General features: G+C 38.9%; 1 protein-coding gene across 3 annotated transcripts in view; it reads left to right on the forward strand.

Annotated features, from left to right (window-relative positions):
* The window catches only part of DOCK11 (dedicator of cytokinesis 11), a 197,707-nt gene that overhangs the window by 104,981 nt on the left and 79,491 nt on the right, over positions 1-13,235 (forward strand). For all 3 annotated transcript variants that reach the window (XM_037050187.1, XM_037050185.1, XM_037050186.1), the window contains exons 23-28: positions 709-798; positions 5,707-5,825; positions 7,359-7,428; positions 7,510-7,635; positions 8,571-8,642; positions 10,670-10,816. In XM_037050187.1, the coding sequence (XP_036906082.1) occupies positions 709-798; positions 5,707-5,825; positions 7,359-7,428; positions 7,510-7,635; positions 8,571-8,642; positions 10,670-10,816 (624 nt within the window). The remainder of the gene's footprint in view (positions 1-708; positions 799-5,706; positions 5,826-7,358; positions 7,429-7,509; positions 7,636-8,570; positions 8,643-10,669; positions 10,817-13,235) is intronic.

The raw sequence follows: 13,235 nt of genomic DNA on the forward strand, positions 1-13,235 counted from the left end.
GTTTGAAGTATCATGGCTGGAGAAGATGACGTCCATGCTCCTTGATGAGGCCTCCAAGGTCTTTCCCACTTCTCCCTGCTCTTGCCATCATTTTATACATGAAGAAACAGGCTCAGTCAGGTCAGATGATTTACCCAGCGTCTCCCAAGTAACAATTAGAGGAAGCAGGTCAAAATCCAAATTTCATTCTTTCAATTTCTGATATAGTTTGTGCTGCCCATAACATCAGTGTATATAAATTCCAGAGAGGGCAGCTGGACTTGCTCGCTGGCCAGCGAAGTGCCGTGGTGAATTGGGCACTGAGTGCCTGTGACTACTGTTCTGGTAACGCCCTGCTGCTATCTTTGCTTCGCCTCAGTTCAGACTTCTGTTTCTGCTCGTTTCGTTAGAATAGAGAAGCAGCCCAGCTTCCGAGACTATGCTACCAGTGAAAAATGTAATTAAATGAAACTGACTAGTTGAGCATAATTGTGGCCTACCCGATGTGCTTGGGTACATGCTGAGTTTACTTGGTCTTGCTGATTTTTGTGATGGATGGTCAAGAGGCCCATGGGACATAGACACACATGTCGGTAGCTGCAGCTGCTGAGTTGGGGCATTAGAATACCCAGATAAATAAGTTTGCAGGAGGCAAGAGGAGGGAGGACAGAGCCTGCATTTGAGTGTAATGAATCAGATTTCATATAGCTGTGTCCATCTGTTTTCCAGGATCTACATGTGCACAAATTCTTCCATCATTGCCAGCTGATTCAGTCAGGCTCGAAAGAAGTTCCAGGAGAGCTCATTAAATATTTAAAGGTAAATGACCAGCAGCTTTCTGCGAGAGGTTTGCTTTTGATGTCTTTCTGCTGCCACATTTTGATGTGGGGGGAAATCAAACTAACTTTTTAAAATACTTTTGGCAGTGTATCCTCAAGAGAACTTTTTCTGTTATGTACTTTTCCATCAAGTGGCTGTTTAGAAGCAGAGTTGTTGCTACATTAGGAAGAAAATGTTATATCCAGAATTTGATGGCATATTTTGGAAAATCTCATGACAGTGTTTATTTCAGATCCAGAAATTGATTTTTCAGCTCTTTTGTCTTCCTGCTGACTGCCCAGGAAAGGTGGAGAATGCTATGGGGAAAAGGGCCAGACGAAACAGAATCCTTTTGCTTGGAATAAAATGTGAAGTGGTTCCCGTTTTTATGCATGAGAGACTAGCATCAACTAAAGAAGCCTAGTTTCTGCACGTTGCGTAGGAGAAAGTGAAGAAATGCCATAGTCATCAAATGTATTGAGAACCCAAGGCTTCATTTAACATGCTTGGGACTGCAGTTTATGTCATAAGAACTAGCTGACAGTGACTTTCTTCTCTAGTTGCTTCTTTACTACACCAGCCATAGCTAGTCTGAGGAATTTTTATTCTTAAATAAAGCCTCTACAGGATTTCTCTTTGGACCTATGTTATTGCTTAATGATATTCTCAGGAAACAAAATGTTAATTTCTTTTAGAGAGGTAGTATGACATAAGATGACATGGATGGGTTCTGGAATCACACACTGAGTTTGTGTCAGATCTGTGACTTACTAGCTCAGTGATTGACCCCGGCCAAGTTACTTCACTTCTCCAAGCCTTTGCTTCTTCATCTGTGACACAGGGATAACAGTAATGCCAACTCATAGGGGTGGTTGGGCAGCCAAAGTGAGACAGGGCATGTGCTGTACAGTAATCCTTCATTGCACACTTGCTTCTTCGGTGTTTCCTATGTGCTAGGCATGTTCTCAGCATTGGGAATGTAAGTGAAGAAAACAATATCCCTATTGTCTAGGAGCTTGCTTTCTTGTGGAGGAACATGAACAATAAATGAGTGAATATATATGTCACATCTGCTAGTAATAATTGGTATGAAGAAAACAAAAACATAGTGAAAGGGAATATAAGGTGGTAAGAGGTCCCTCTTCAAGATAAAGTGTTAGAAGCTCTCTCTGGTAAAGTGACATTTGACAGAGACCTAAAGGAAACGAGGTCATTAGCTATGTGGATTTCTGGGGGGGAGAGCTGGGAACAGCAGGTGCAAAGGTCCTAAGGAGCTTGCTTGATGCATTCGAGGGACAGCAGGAATCCCATTGTGGCCGGCCCACAGAGTGATAGTATATCACATTGAAAAGGGAGCTGGCGAGCTGATTGGATAAGGCCTCATAAACCATGATGAGGAGTTTGAATTGTACCGTAAATGAGATGGGAAGTCTTGTAGGGCTTTGAACAGAGGATTGACATCCTGTGACTTTACTGTTTAAAGTATCATTCTGCCTTTCATAGAGAAATAGACTATTGGAAAGGTAGAAGCACGGACATTTTTGACAAATGGTGGCTGTTATTCTTAATTATCATTAAGAAGTCATCTAACTTTCACATCTTTTCCTCAGGTAATATTTAGAACTCCTGCTCTGTTTGAATGAATGCTTAGTCTGTTATGATCTTTGATTTTTTTATCTCCAGTGGGGAAGCTTTATAAAAGTTTTAACAGAATGGAAGAACATCATTTTCATATACTGATATGCTTAAAACTGAAAAAAGAAAGTACTTGTATTTATAAGGGTATGAAATTTTGGACATTTGTGACCTACGCTCTCCCTCTAGTGGCAATGAGTGAAAGACCATGTGAATACAGAAATATCCCACTGCCTCTATGGAATGAATGTTAGTGCTGAAGGAGATGTTAGAGAATTTTTTTTTTTTACAGATGAGGAAATTAAAGCCCTAATAGATGTGACTTGCTTCGGTCATTCAGCTGGTTAGTAGTGGAGCTGAGCCTGTGACACGTGTCTCTTGACTCCTAGTTTTGGGTTCTTCCTACCAAACCTTGCTATCTGTTGTCCCGATAAATGACAGTATTTCATCAATTCAATTAACAACTACTTGTTGAGTTCTTATTATGGATTTCCTATTTCCCTAGATGCTATGGGGCTTGTGAAGAAGAATAGCTTAGGGCTGTCCATAGGGATCTTACTCCCTAATTGGAGAGACAGTACCTACATAAGTGGAATGACAATATATGTCAGCAGTACAAGTGATAGTCCAGAGCAATATGTGATTAAATATCAAACACAGGATACGGGGTATAAGTACAAATGGTTCAGTGAACTGAGGGACTGTGGAGACTACAGGCTCCCATTTTTATCTTAGCCCTTGGTTCCTGATTCTATTCATTTATTTAGCTATTCACCAAATATTGAGCACCTACTATGGGCCAGATAATGTACTGGGTGCTAGGATTATAATGGGAATCGGTTCTGACAATATACCTGCAGTAGTTGGGGTGGAGAGGTTATAACTAAGTAAATAATGGTAGATAGAGGTGAATGCTATGAAGGAATATAGAACATATTAATGGGATCTCACATGACCAGGAGTGTACTGTAGATAGAGCTATTGGGGAAGGCCTTTCTGAGGGGATGATGTGTTAAGCTGAAAAGAGACTAATGAGAGGAAGGCAGACATAGGTGATAATGCCGTGTAAAAGGATAACAGAATATTGCAGCAGGTGTAAATCCCATTTGAAGGACAGGGGAAAAAGGTGGTGTGGCTAGAGCACCGAGAGCAGCAAGGGGAGAGGATGGAATGAGATGAATTTGCAAAGAGAGGCAGGATCCTGTAGGCATGGGAAGCCTATGACAGATTTTTGTTCGTGGTGGGGTTTTTTTCACGAGGGGAAAATGGCATCAAATGTGCCTTTCATAAAGAACACTCTGGCTGCTGGCTTGAGAATAAATGAGAGAGGAGCAACACTGGCGCAAAAGATCAATTCCGCATGCAAGGCCCACCTCTCTTTTCTCTTGCACATTATCCTGCTTATCCCTTAAACTTTGTCCTCTCAGACATTCCCTACCAACTTGCAAGCTCAGTTGCTTCCTTTGTGCATTTAGTATATACGACTATTGCACTGTTTATAGTTAGTATCACACTGATTTAGTCCATTGTCTTTTCCCCCCATAGACTGGGAATGGCTTGATGGTAGGAACCACATTTTTCAGGTGTGCTTGGCAATTTAGAAGCTCATTTAGCTCATTTGTTGAATAAGTGAACAAATGGCTTCACTGAAGTGTGAGGGTTTGAACTTAACTTGGGAGGGCGGCCAGAGTTTGGCTAAAAACTGAATACATGCACAAAAGCAGGAATGCATATGATGATATGTATTCAAGGAGCAGTGAAGACACAAGACACCAGTTTGGTCTTGTGAAGAGTGATGATGAATATTAAGGCTAAAAATGTAGGTTGGGTCTTAAGTAGCTTGAACTTAATATCATAGGTCAGAGTTTTTCAACCTTGATACTATTGCCATTTTGGACAGGATAATTCTTTGTTGTAATGGGCTGCCGGGTGCATTGCAGGAATTTAGCAGAGTCCTTGGCCTCTAACCACTAGGTGTCAGTAGCAGCCCCCAGTTGTGACAACCCAAAATGTCTCCAAACATTGCTGGGTGTCCTGTGGTGGTGGGGCGGGGTGCAAAGTGGCCACTGATTGAGACCCACTGCCCTTGATTAATGGGAAGGTATCAAAAAACTCTTGAGAGGAGGTGGTCTGAACTAATCAGCATTTGAGGAAGACTAATTTAGAAATGAGAGTTAGGTGTACTGAGATTAAAGAGAAATTGTATAGAGACCTACTAGAAAGGTATTAGACTATTTTGGTTATAGGTGAGAAGGTCATAAAAAGAAATGATGGTCGTAAAGGTAGAAGAGAGGGATGGGAAAGAAGAAGAAACTGGAAGGATAGACCATGAGTTCCTTGATGTCAACATCTTGCTGTATGCATCTGAAGGGAAGTTGCAAAAAGAGCTAAGAGGTCACAGTTGAGGTGACTCAGCTGAAAAGGGATGGTGAGAGTTAGGATGGGAAGATGGAGAAAAAGTCAGGGAGACTGAAAGAGAAATACTGCATTGAGTTCCTTAGGCACAGAGGCTTGGCTCATCTGGCTCAGTATCTCCCATAGCACTGAACATTGAACAGCTGTAGTAGGAGGTGCTTAGTGAGATTTGTTTTCGTGTTTTGGTTGGCTGGTTGTTTAAATGAGTGAGTGAGTGAATGAATGTGGAGAGAAGGGAAGGAAGAAGAAAGAAATTTGACAAATTTTGCTGCATGTATCATTTCTGGGTGTATATGAACGCATTTCCTTTTGATGTTAATACACCTGTCACTACAGTCGGAGTGCTAGCACTTTGAAGAAGTGTATCATGAGGGTGTTAGAATGCAGAACTTTCTCAGTTTTGTACATGGTGCCAATGTAAAGCCAACTATATATGGACATATACTTTATTGACTGCCACTTCTCACCAGGTTAACTGATGGCCCACATTCTCTTGTAAAACACACCCAATGCTGGGGGCTGGTAGGCATCAGCAGCACCTCCAGACACATCCCCCTCCTCAGTTGAGTGTTGGTTTACCCCAAGTCTGTTGTCTTTATTCCAAAACCTGTTTATTTCAGTTATACTTGTTATCTTCAGTAAAGCATTTAATATTAAGAATACAAACAAGATATGAGTGCCAAAAATAGAGATGTGGATAAAATAATGAACAAAAGTCCCCTATTCCATGAAGCTCACATTAAAATGAGCTTATGATCTAGTGAATATATTTATCATCACTTAAGTTTTCATTGTTTCACATTTGCAAGTTATACCATATTTGTGTTTGTTCTCATAACTAATAATGACTTATTTTAGTGTTTGCATGCCATGGAGATCCAAGTCATGATACAGTTTCTACCTGTAATTCTTATGCAACTCTTCCGAGTTCTCACAAATATGACCCATGAAGATGACGTTCCTATCAACTGCACCATGTGAGTTTCGGTGTTGTAATACCAAGAAACCAGTTGTTTCCTTTTGTGTTCATTTTGAATATAAATTGGTTATTCCAAATGAGAACCCGAAAATCAGAAATTTTGTATCAGTTTTCTTTAGTTTCCTTCAGACTGGGGGACTTGTATCCCCAGGGATAGATATACCATAAGCCATAGTAAAAACTTAACATGTTTTCTTTGACCAGGGGTTCTAACACTTTGCTTCATGTTAGAATCACCTGGGAAGCTTTTAAGACGTCCTCCACCAGACCGCACTTCATACCAATTAAGACAGAATCTCTGGTGGTAGAATTCAGCTTATTATCTCTTTTTACGTTTCCCAGGTGATTCCATAATGCAACAGAGTTTGAGAACCATTGCCCTTGACCAGTGTTGCACAGCAGAACTTTTCTTCAATCATGGAAATGTACTACTACACTTCTGCTATCCAATGTGGTAGCCGTTAGCCACATTTATCTATGAGCGCTTGAGCACTATGTGGCTAGCGTTACTGACAAACTGAATTTTCAGTTGTATTCTATTTAAATTATATAGCAACTTGTGGCTAGTGACTCGTATATTGGACAGAGTTGCCCCAAGCTATCAATTTTTTGAAAGTATAAGTGTTGTTTTTATTATGAAACAAATATGGATATATTGTAGAACAGAACACAAAATGCATCTGAATTTTGCAATTAAAACGGGGGTTTAAAAAAAACATTATGGGCTTAGTGCTGGTGTTTCTGGCTTTGCTGCTTCTGCTGTCGACACTGTCAGGACTCAAGCTACACACACCTGCATACTGTTTGCTCTTCTCTGCTTGCTGTCGGGGATAGTCTGGTTGGAAATTTAAGAAGCATGACTCTAGTTCAGGGGTTCTCCAAATGTGGCGCCCAGACCAGCAGTGTCTGTATCACCTGGGACCTTATTTAAAATGCTAATCATTGAACTTCACTCCAGACATAGAAAATGAGAAACTGAGAGAAGGGTGGAGTGGCCAGCCCTCCAGGTGATTCTGATGCATGCTAAACTTTGAGAACCACACTGCTAATCCTTTAACTTTAAAACTTTGTAATTTTTATATTTACTTCCAATTTTAGTTCATGTCATTGTACATGCCCTGTCTCTCTCTCCCCCCACCATCTGTTGACATGCTGCATGTTTTATTTTTGTATTTCCTTTCTTCTCACTAGAAGGGATTTCAATGTTTACCTTACTCAATTTCTTTTACTGCGTAGTAGCTATGATTCAAATGTATACAGAGATTTCTAAAGGAGATAGACCCTCTGTGTTGCCAAATTATATTTTCCTTCTTTTGAACCAGGAATTTTATTTTCCAAGGCCCTGAGCATAATAGATACGGAAATTCTTGTTAGACCCAAACCACCACTACATCTTATGGGATCATTTCAGCTTTAATTATTCAGGCAGTCATCAGTATTTCTAGGGTTAGATACAGTGGTCTTATCTAACAATCAAAAGTATGGTAATTAATTGTAGCCAGACATGCTGACTTTGTGAATGTTGTTTCAGGGTTCTTTTACACATTGTATCAAAGTGTCATGAAGAAGGCTTGGATAATTATTTAAGATCGTTCATAAAGGTTTGTGAAGTAAGCTTGATTTCTGAACAGTTGATTTTGTGTGAGAATTTTGTCTTACAGTTAATTTTTTGTTATCTGTAGTATAACTTCCGGCCTGAAAAACCAAGTGCTCCTCAGGCCCACCTAATACATGAAACTCTGGCTACTACAATGATAGCAATATTGAAACAGTCTGCAGACTTTCTAGCAATAAACAAGCTGCTAAAGGTAAGGAAACAGAACACAACAGAGAAAAAAACAGCCAGAGATGTACTTGTTTGCTCTCCTCCAGTTTCGGTTGTAGTCTTTCATCATTAACTCCTGACACCCTCACTGTCCTCATCACTTTGCCCGTGCATTCTTTTCCCTCAAGTTCTCTAGAAGGTCATTCTCTTCACCCTCCCCACCCACCCCCTAACCTCAGTCAAATGTGTAATAGAAAGAATTTTGGATTGGGTAGACCTGAGTTAGAATCCTATCATATATTCACCACTTAATAGTTGTATGACCTGGGGCTATCATTTAGCATCTCTCAGCCTCCATCCCTCATTTCTAAAATATAAGTGAAGCATTTAAGACATTGTTTCTGGCACATACTAGGCACTCAAATGGTGGCTCTTATTGTCATCATTATTTTTACAATTTCTGTTGTTAATGGTAGAATTTCAATTTCAGGTGTCTGAGGATATGTCTTCTTGAGGCTTCCCTGTACCTTTAAATTATAGTATGTAGGCCATCATCAATGCTACATGAGCACCCCCAGTGTTGTATGAAGGGCAGGGTTGGGTCCCCCACTGGGTACAGGCAGTCATGACACTTATTGTCTAAAGACAGCTTAAAAGCAATAATAAAATAAATTATGAGTCTGTTTGCTTTTATCATCATGTGTAGGAAATTCAAAACAATGTGCATGCTAAGACATCCCTTTCCACTAGGCAAACATTCTTACCAAAGGCCCTTTGTACATCACAGCAGGCTCTGTGGTACAGCCTTACCTTTCGCGCCAACACCACTTGAAGTTCTGTGCAATTTTGATTGTGAATTAGGATCACTGTAAAATGTTATTTAAGTTAGAGATAAGATACACATGAATTTGTTAAAGTTTGCTAAGTTTCAAAATTTGAATAACTATTAAAAATTGATTTTATTTATTTGTTTTTTAGTACTCATGGTTTTTCTTTGAAATTATTGCAAAGTCAATGGCCACATACTTGTTGGAAGAGAATAAAATTAAGGTAAGTAGGCTCAAGGGTAATACTTAACATAGATGAAGAAGGCTAATTATATTCACAGGTAGCCATGCCATGCAAATCCTCTTTTATATTAAGGGCTCTTAGCCCTTCATTTTTTCAATTTTTCTTAAAAAATGTATTGTGTAGCCACTAAGGAAAACAGTATGGAAGTCTCTCAAAAAATTAAAAGTGGAACTGCCTTATGATTATGACCCAGTGATTCCACTTCTGGGGATATATCTGAAGAAACCCAAAACACTAATTTGAAAGAATATATGCATTCCTGTGTCCATTGTAGTGTTATTTACAATTGCCAAGATCTGGGGACAGACCAAATGGCCATCAGTAAGTAAATGAGTGGGTAAAATAGCTATGATTTATTTACACAATGGAATACACAGCCATAAAAAGAAAGAAATCTTACCCTTTGCAACAGTATGGATAGACCTGGGGAGTATTATGGTAAGAGAAATAAGCTAGTCTGAGAAAGACAAATAGTGTATGATTTCAATTAATATGTGGAATATGAGTAACAATATAAATGAACAAATAAAATAGAAACAGACTCAGAGACGCAGAGAACAGACAGACAGTTGCCAGAGGGGAGGGGTAGGTAGGAGACTGGGTGGGAAAAGGTGAAGGGATTAAGAAGTATTAGTTGGTAGTTACAAAACAGTAACAAGGATGCAAAGTGCAGCATAGGGAATACAGTCAGTGATAGTGTAATAACTATGTGTGGTGTCAGGTGGGTGTTGAGAAAACTTTATAAGTATATGATTATCTAAGTACTATGCTGTACACATAAAATTGATATAAAAGAATATTGAATGTAAACTGTAATTGAGAAATAAAATAAATTTAAAATGCATTGCATAAATCTGAGCTCTGACATTGACAGTTCATGTTTTTTAAAGTCTAATCTTGACAGACTCTGCCACCTAGATTCTTTACTATTACGTATTTGCCATGTAAACTGCATTATCTTTGAAGCTTTCTATTTATTTGTCTTTGGTTTAAAAATGTCTTTGTTGAAAATATTCATTTGGAAGAACAAGTACCAAATCAGAAATACACTTTCTTTTAAAAAGGTCTAAGGCATGTACAAGGTTGAAAATACTTTATGTAATAGATGTGTTTTTGGAATGTAGTATAGACATTTAGTTGTGTTTTCAAACTTTTTAAGGTACAAAGTAATTTTCTTAGTGATAGAATTGTAAAGACAACACTTGTAAAATACCAAATATTTTCATATGTATTATTGTAATTATGATTTTCAGAGAAAGGGTTTGCTGAATTTTAGATGCATGGATGATGCATCTATGTTTTGTGTGTCAGGGAAAATTGGAATTAAAAGCTGGAATTTGGCCCTGGCTGGTGTAGGTCAGCTGACTGAGCGTGGGCCTGCGAACCAAAGGATTGCGGTTCGATTCCCAGTCAGGGCACATGCCTGGGTTGCAGACCAGTTCCTGGCAGGGGACGCACAAGAGGCAACCGTACATTGATATTTCTCTCCTTCCCTCCTTCCCTTCCCCTCTAAAGATAAATAAATAAAATCTTTTTAAAAAGCTGGAATTTGTCTGCATCTGAGGAACGATTCTAAAATTATGTCAGAATGAACGACTTACTCGTATTTTAATTATTAACTGATATGTTTATTACTTTTAGCGAGAGAGAAGGGGGAACGGAGTTGAGGGAGAGAGAGAGTGAGTGAGTGAGGAAGCACTTGGTTACATTCTTCATGTGCCCCAATGAAGGATCGAACCCACAACCTAAGTATGTGCCCTGACCAGGGATTGAACCCACAACCTTTGGGGTATGGGATGACATTCCAACCAACTGAGCTACCCAGCCAGAGCAAATGACCTGCTCTTGTTGATGATTTCAGCCGATTACCTACCGTATATTATAAGATGTCCAGATAGTTCCCATAATGATGTAAAATATATCACTTTTAAGTTGTGAAAATAAAAATGACAATTGATTTAGACCTTTTTGAACTCTGACTTTTCTCTATGCCAATTTAACTTAAGCTTCCCAGAGGCCAGAGATTTCCTGAGACATATCACCATGTCTTACATTCTTTGCTTCTTGCAATAATTCCCCATGTGACTATTCGTTATGCGGAGATTCCTGATGAGTCCAGAAATGTCAATTATAGTTTGGCTAGCTTCCTGAAGGTGAGTTAAAGGCAACCAAAACATGGTAAGAAACTATTCTCCACCAATATTATCTTTAAAGCCAAAGGAAAAAGTTACCTAATTTCTAGAGATTCAGCTAGGTCTTTATAACACTGCTGGAGTAACTTGTAAGTGAATTGTTTTATCAATTTAGTTAAAGAGCCAAAGTTTGATTTTTCCCCTCCCATTAAAATGTCCAATTAATTAAATCAGAGGTACCACACAGGTGGGCTTATTTAGAGGCATGCTTTGCTTATTTCACATGGTGGTTTTTCAAATATATTAATTTGAGTGCCTTTAGATAGGTTGCCAAAATCCTCACCACTCCTTAGCGTACCTTTTACTCTCTTTTTGCATTTGCATCATTTCTCTGATCCCTGTTGGCCTTTCGAAGTTGGATCTCTTGCATTAAAGCAACTTGTGTGGTCATATAACCATAGTCTACATGGTGTTAAAACATGTAGATGCAAATTGTTAATTTTGGTCAGTGAGATTATTATGTTTGAGAGGTATCAGAAAGTTTTATACTTATGGAAGACAGTGCATTGATCATTATATTTTTGTTATTAGTATGTAAGGGGCAATACTAGAATGCAGTGTTGTAAGGTGGGTAACAATACCATTTGATTCGTTGCAGAGAAGGGGCATAGGTTTGTAGTGCACTTAGTTTTATTTGCTTCTTTCCACTCCCCTGCTTGTCCAATCTCTTCATGTATCAATCTTACCTTAAGAAGTCAACTGTCAATAATGCATTAAAGCAATTTAGATGTCTAACATTACCCTCATTTTATTAAAAATTCACAGCCAGGTATCAGCTCTCTAAAGTGCTTTTCTGATATAAGATCTCTCTTTACCAGAGTTAAAATAAAGTTTTAACACTATTACGTAGCATTTGATGTGTATTAAAAGCCAAATATCCACACATCTTTTTAAAGTGGAACTAAGGATGGAGACTATCAGAAAGGTAAAATCACACCTTCTTCCATGGAGTTTAAACTTGAAGTTTACTGTGTAAAGGAACTAGAACATAGTTGATCTAATAACAGTATTTGCTTAAATTCAGGTTAACAGATATTTGTCCACCTCCTACGTGAGGGCTCAAAGATGCAAGAGGCAATCACATTGAAAGGCACATACAAGTTAATGTGTGATGAATGTTGTGCTGAAAGTATATACAATACGAAAGGAAAACAAGAAAGGGGATTATAACCAGGGAGTATGAACAGATACTAAAAAAGTAGTTCCCCAAGACAGGAGTTGAAGGTGTCGCAGGTAGAGGGGTCCATAAGCAAAGATGTGACGTCCACATTCTGAAACTGTTCAGGGATGAACAAGAAGTCATTGTTTAGAGACACGTTGACTTAGAGCTGGAAAGGCCATCTGATGCCTGATGGTGGAAAGCCTTATTTAAATATCAGGCTAAGAAAATTAGATTTTGATTTGTATGCAGTGGGGAACACCAAAGGTTTTTTGAGGATAATTTTATTGCTGGTATGACAGAAGAAGTAAGGAAAAGACCAGAGTCAAGACTACCAAATAGAAGATTAATCCCTCTCCCTTGTCTGCCTGGTAGAGTCCACTCATCTTTTAGAAACTCAGCTCTTCCCTAACCTTCCCATGGAATGTCTGTAAAACCATTCTGCTTTTACCCTTATTGTGCTGTATTTTAATTAGTTTTCTTTACTATTGGACAAGGGTAAAGACCATGTCTTAATCACCTTTGTGTTTCTCTAGAATGTGATACATTGTCTCAAACACAGTAGATCCTCCAAATGTTCTGTTGGTTGAATGAGTGAATAGAAGCCTACCTCAAGAAATTAAGAGGTGATAAGGGTGCAACCTAGGGTAGTGGCAGGAGGAGTTGAAAGGACAGGGGAGAAGTGAGATGCAGACAGCTGGTTAATCAATATTGAGTTCCATCTATTTCACAGGAATATTCTAGGTCAAGAGTGTCAAAGTCATTTTCACTGGGGGCCACATCAGCCTCACAGTTGCCTTCAAAGGGCTAAATGTGTAATTTCAAATCCTTAACCGTTGAGGAGTAGTTACATTTATACAGTCCTAAAATTGCATTCAGCCCTTTGAAGGCAACCATGAGGCTGATGTCCCCCCCAGTGAAAATGACTTTGACACCCCTGTTCTAGGTGTTACGGAGAACATAAAGAAAGAGAGATAGTTCCTATTGTCCTGTCTAGGTGAAAACACAGGAAAACAGTAAGTAAATATAAACTAGTAAGAATAAAGTGCTCAAAAGAACCTGTAGACCAAGGTGGTTAAGGAAGATGGAACTTCACCAGAATATTGAAGAATGGGCAGGATTAGGTAGACATTAGTTGACAAAGGAAGAATGTTTTTACAACCAAGACTTCACAAGGTACAAAGAAAAACTTATCATTTCATCTGAAATGCTTACATAGGC

This window comes from Sturnira hondurensis, unplaced genomic scaffold (assembly GCF_014824575.4).
Source record: "Sturnira hondurensis isolate 20B ecotype Veracruz unplaced genomic scaffold, ASM1482457v3 Scaffold0006566, whole genome shotgun sequence".
Classification (NCBI taxonomy): domain Eukaryota; kingdom Metazoa; phylum Chordata; class Mammalia; order Chiroptera; family Phyllostomidae; genus Sturnira; species Sturnira hondurensis.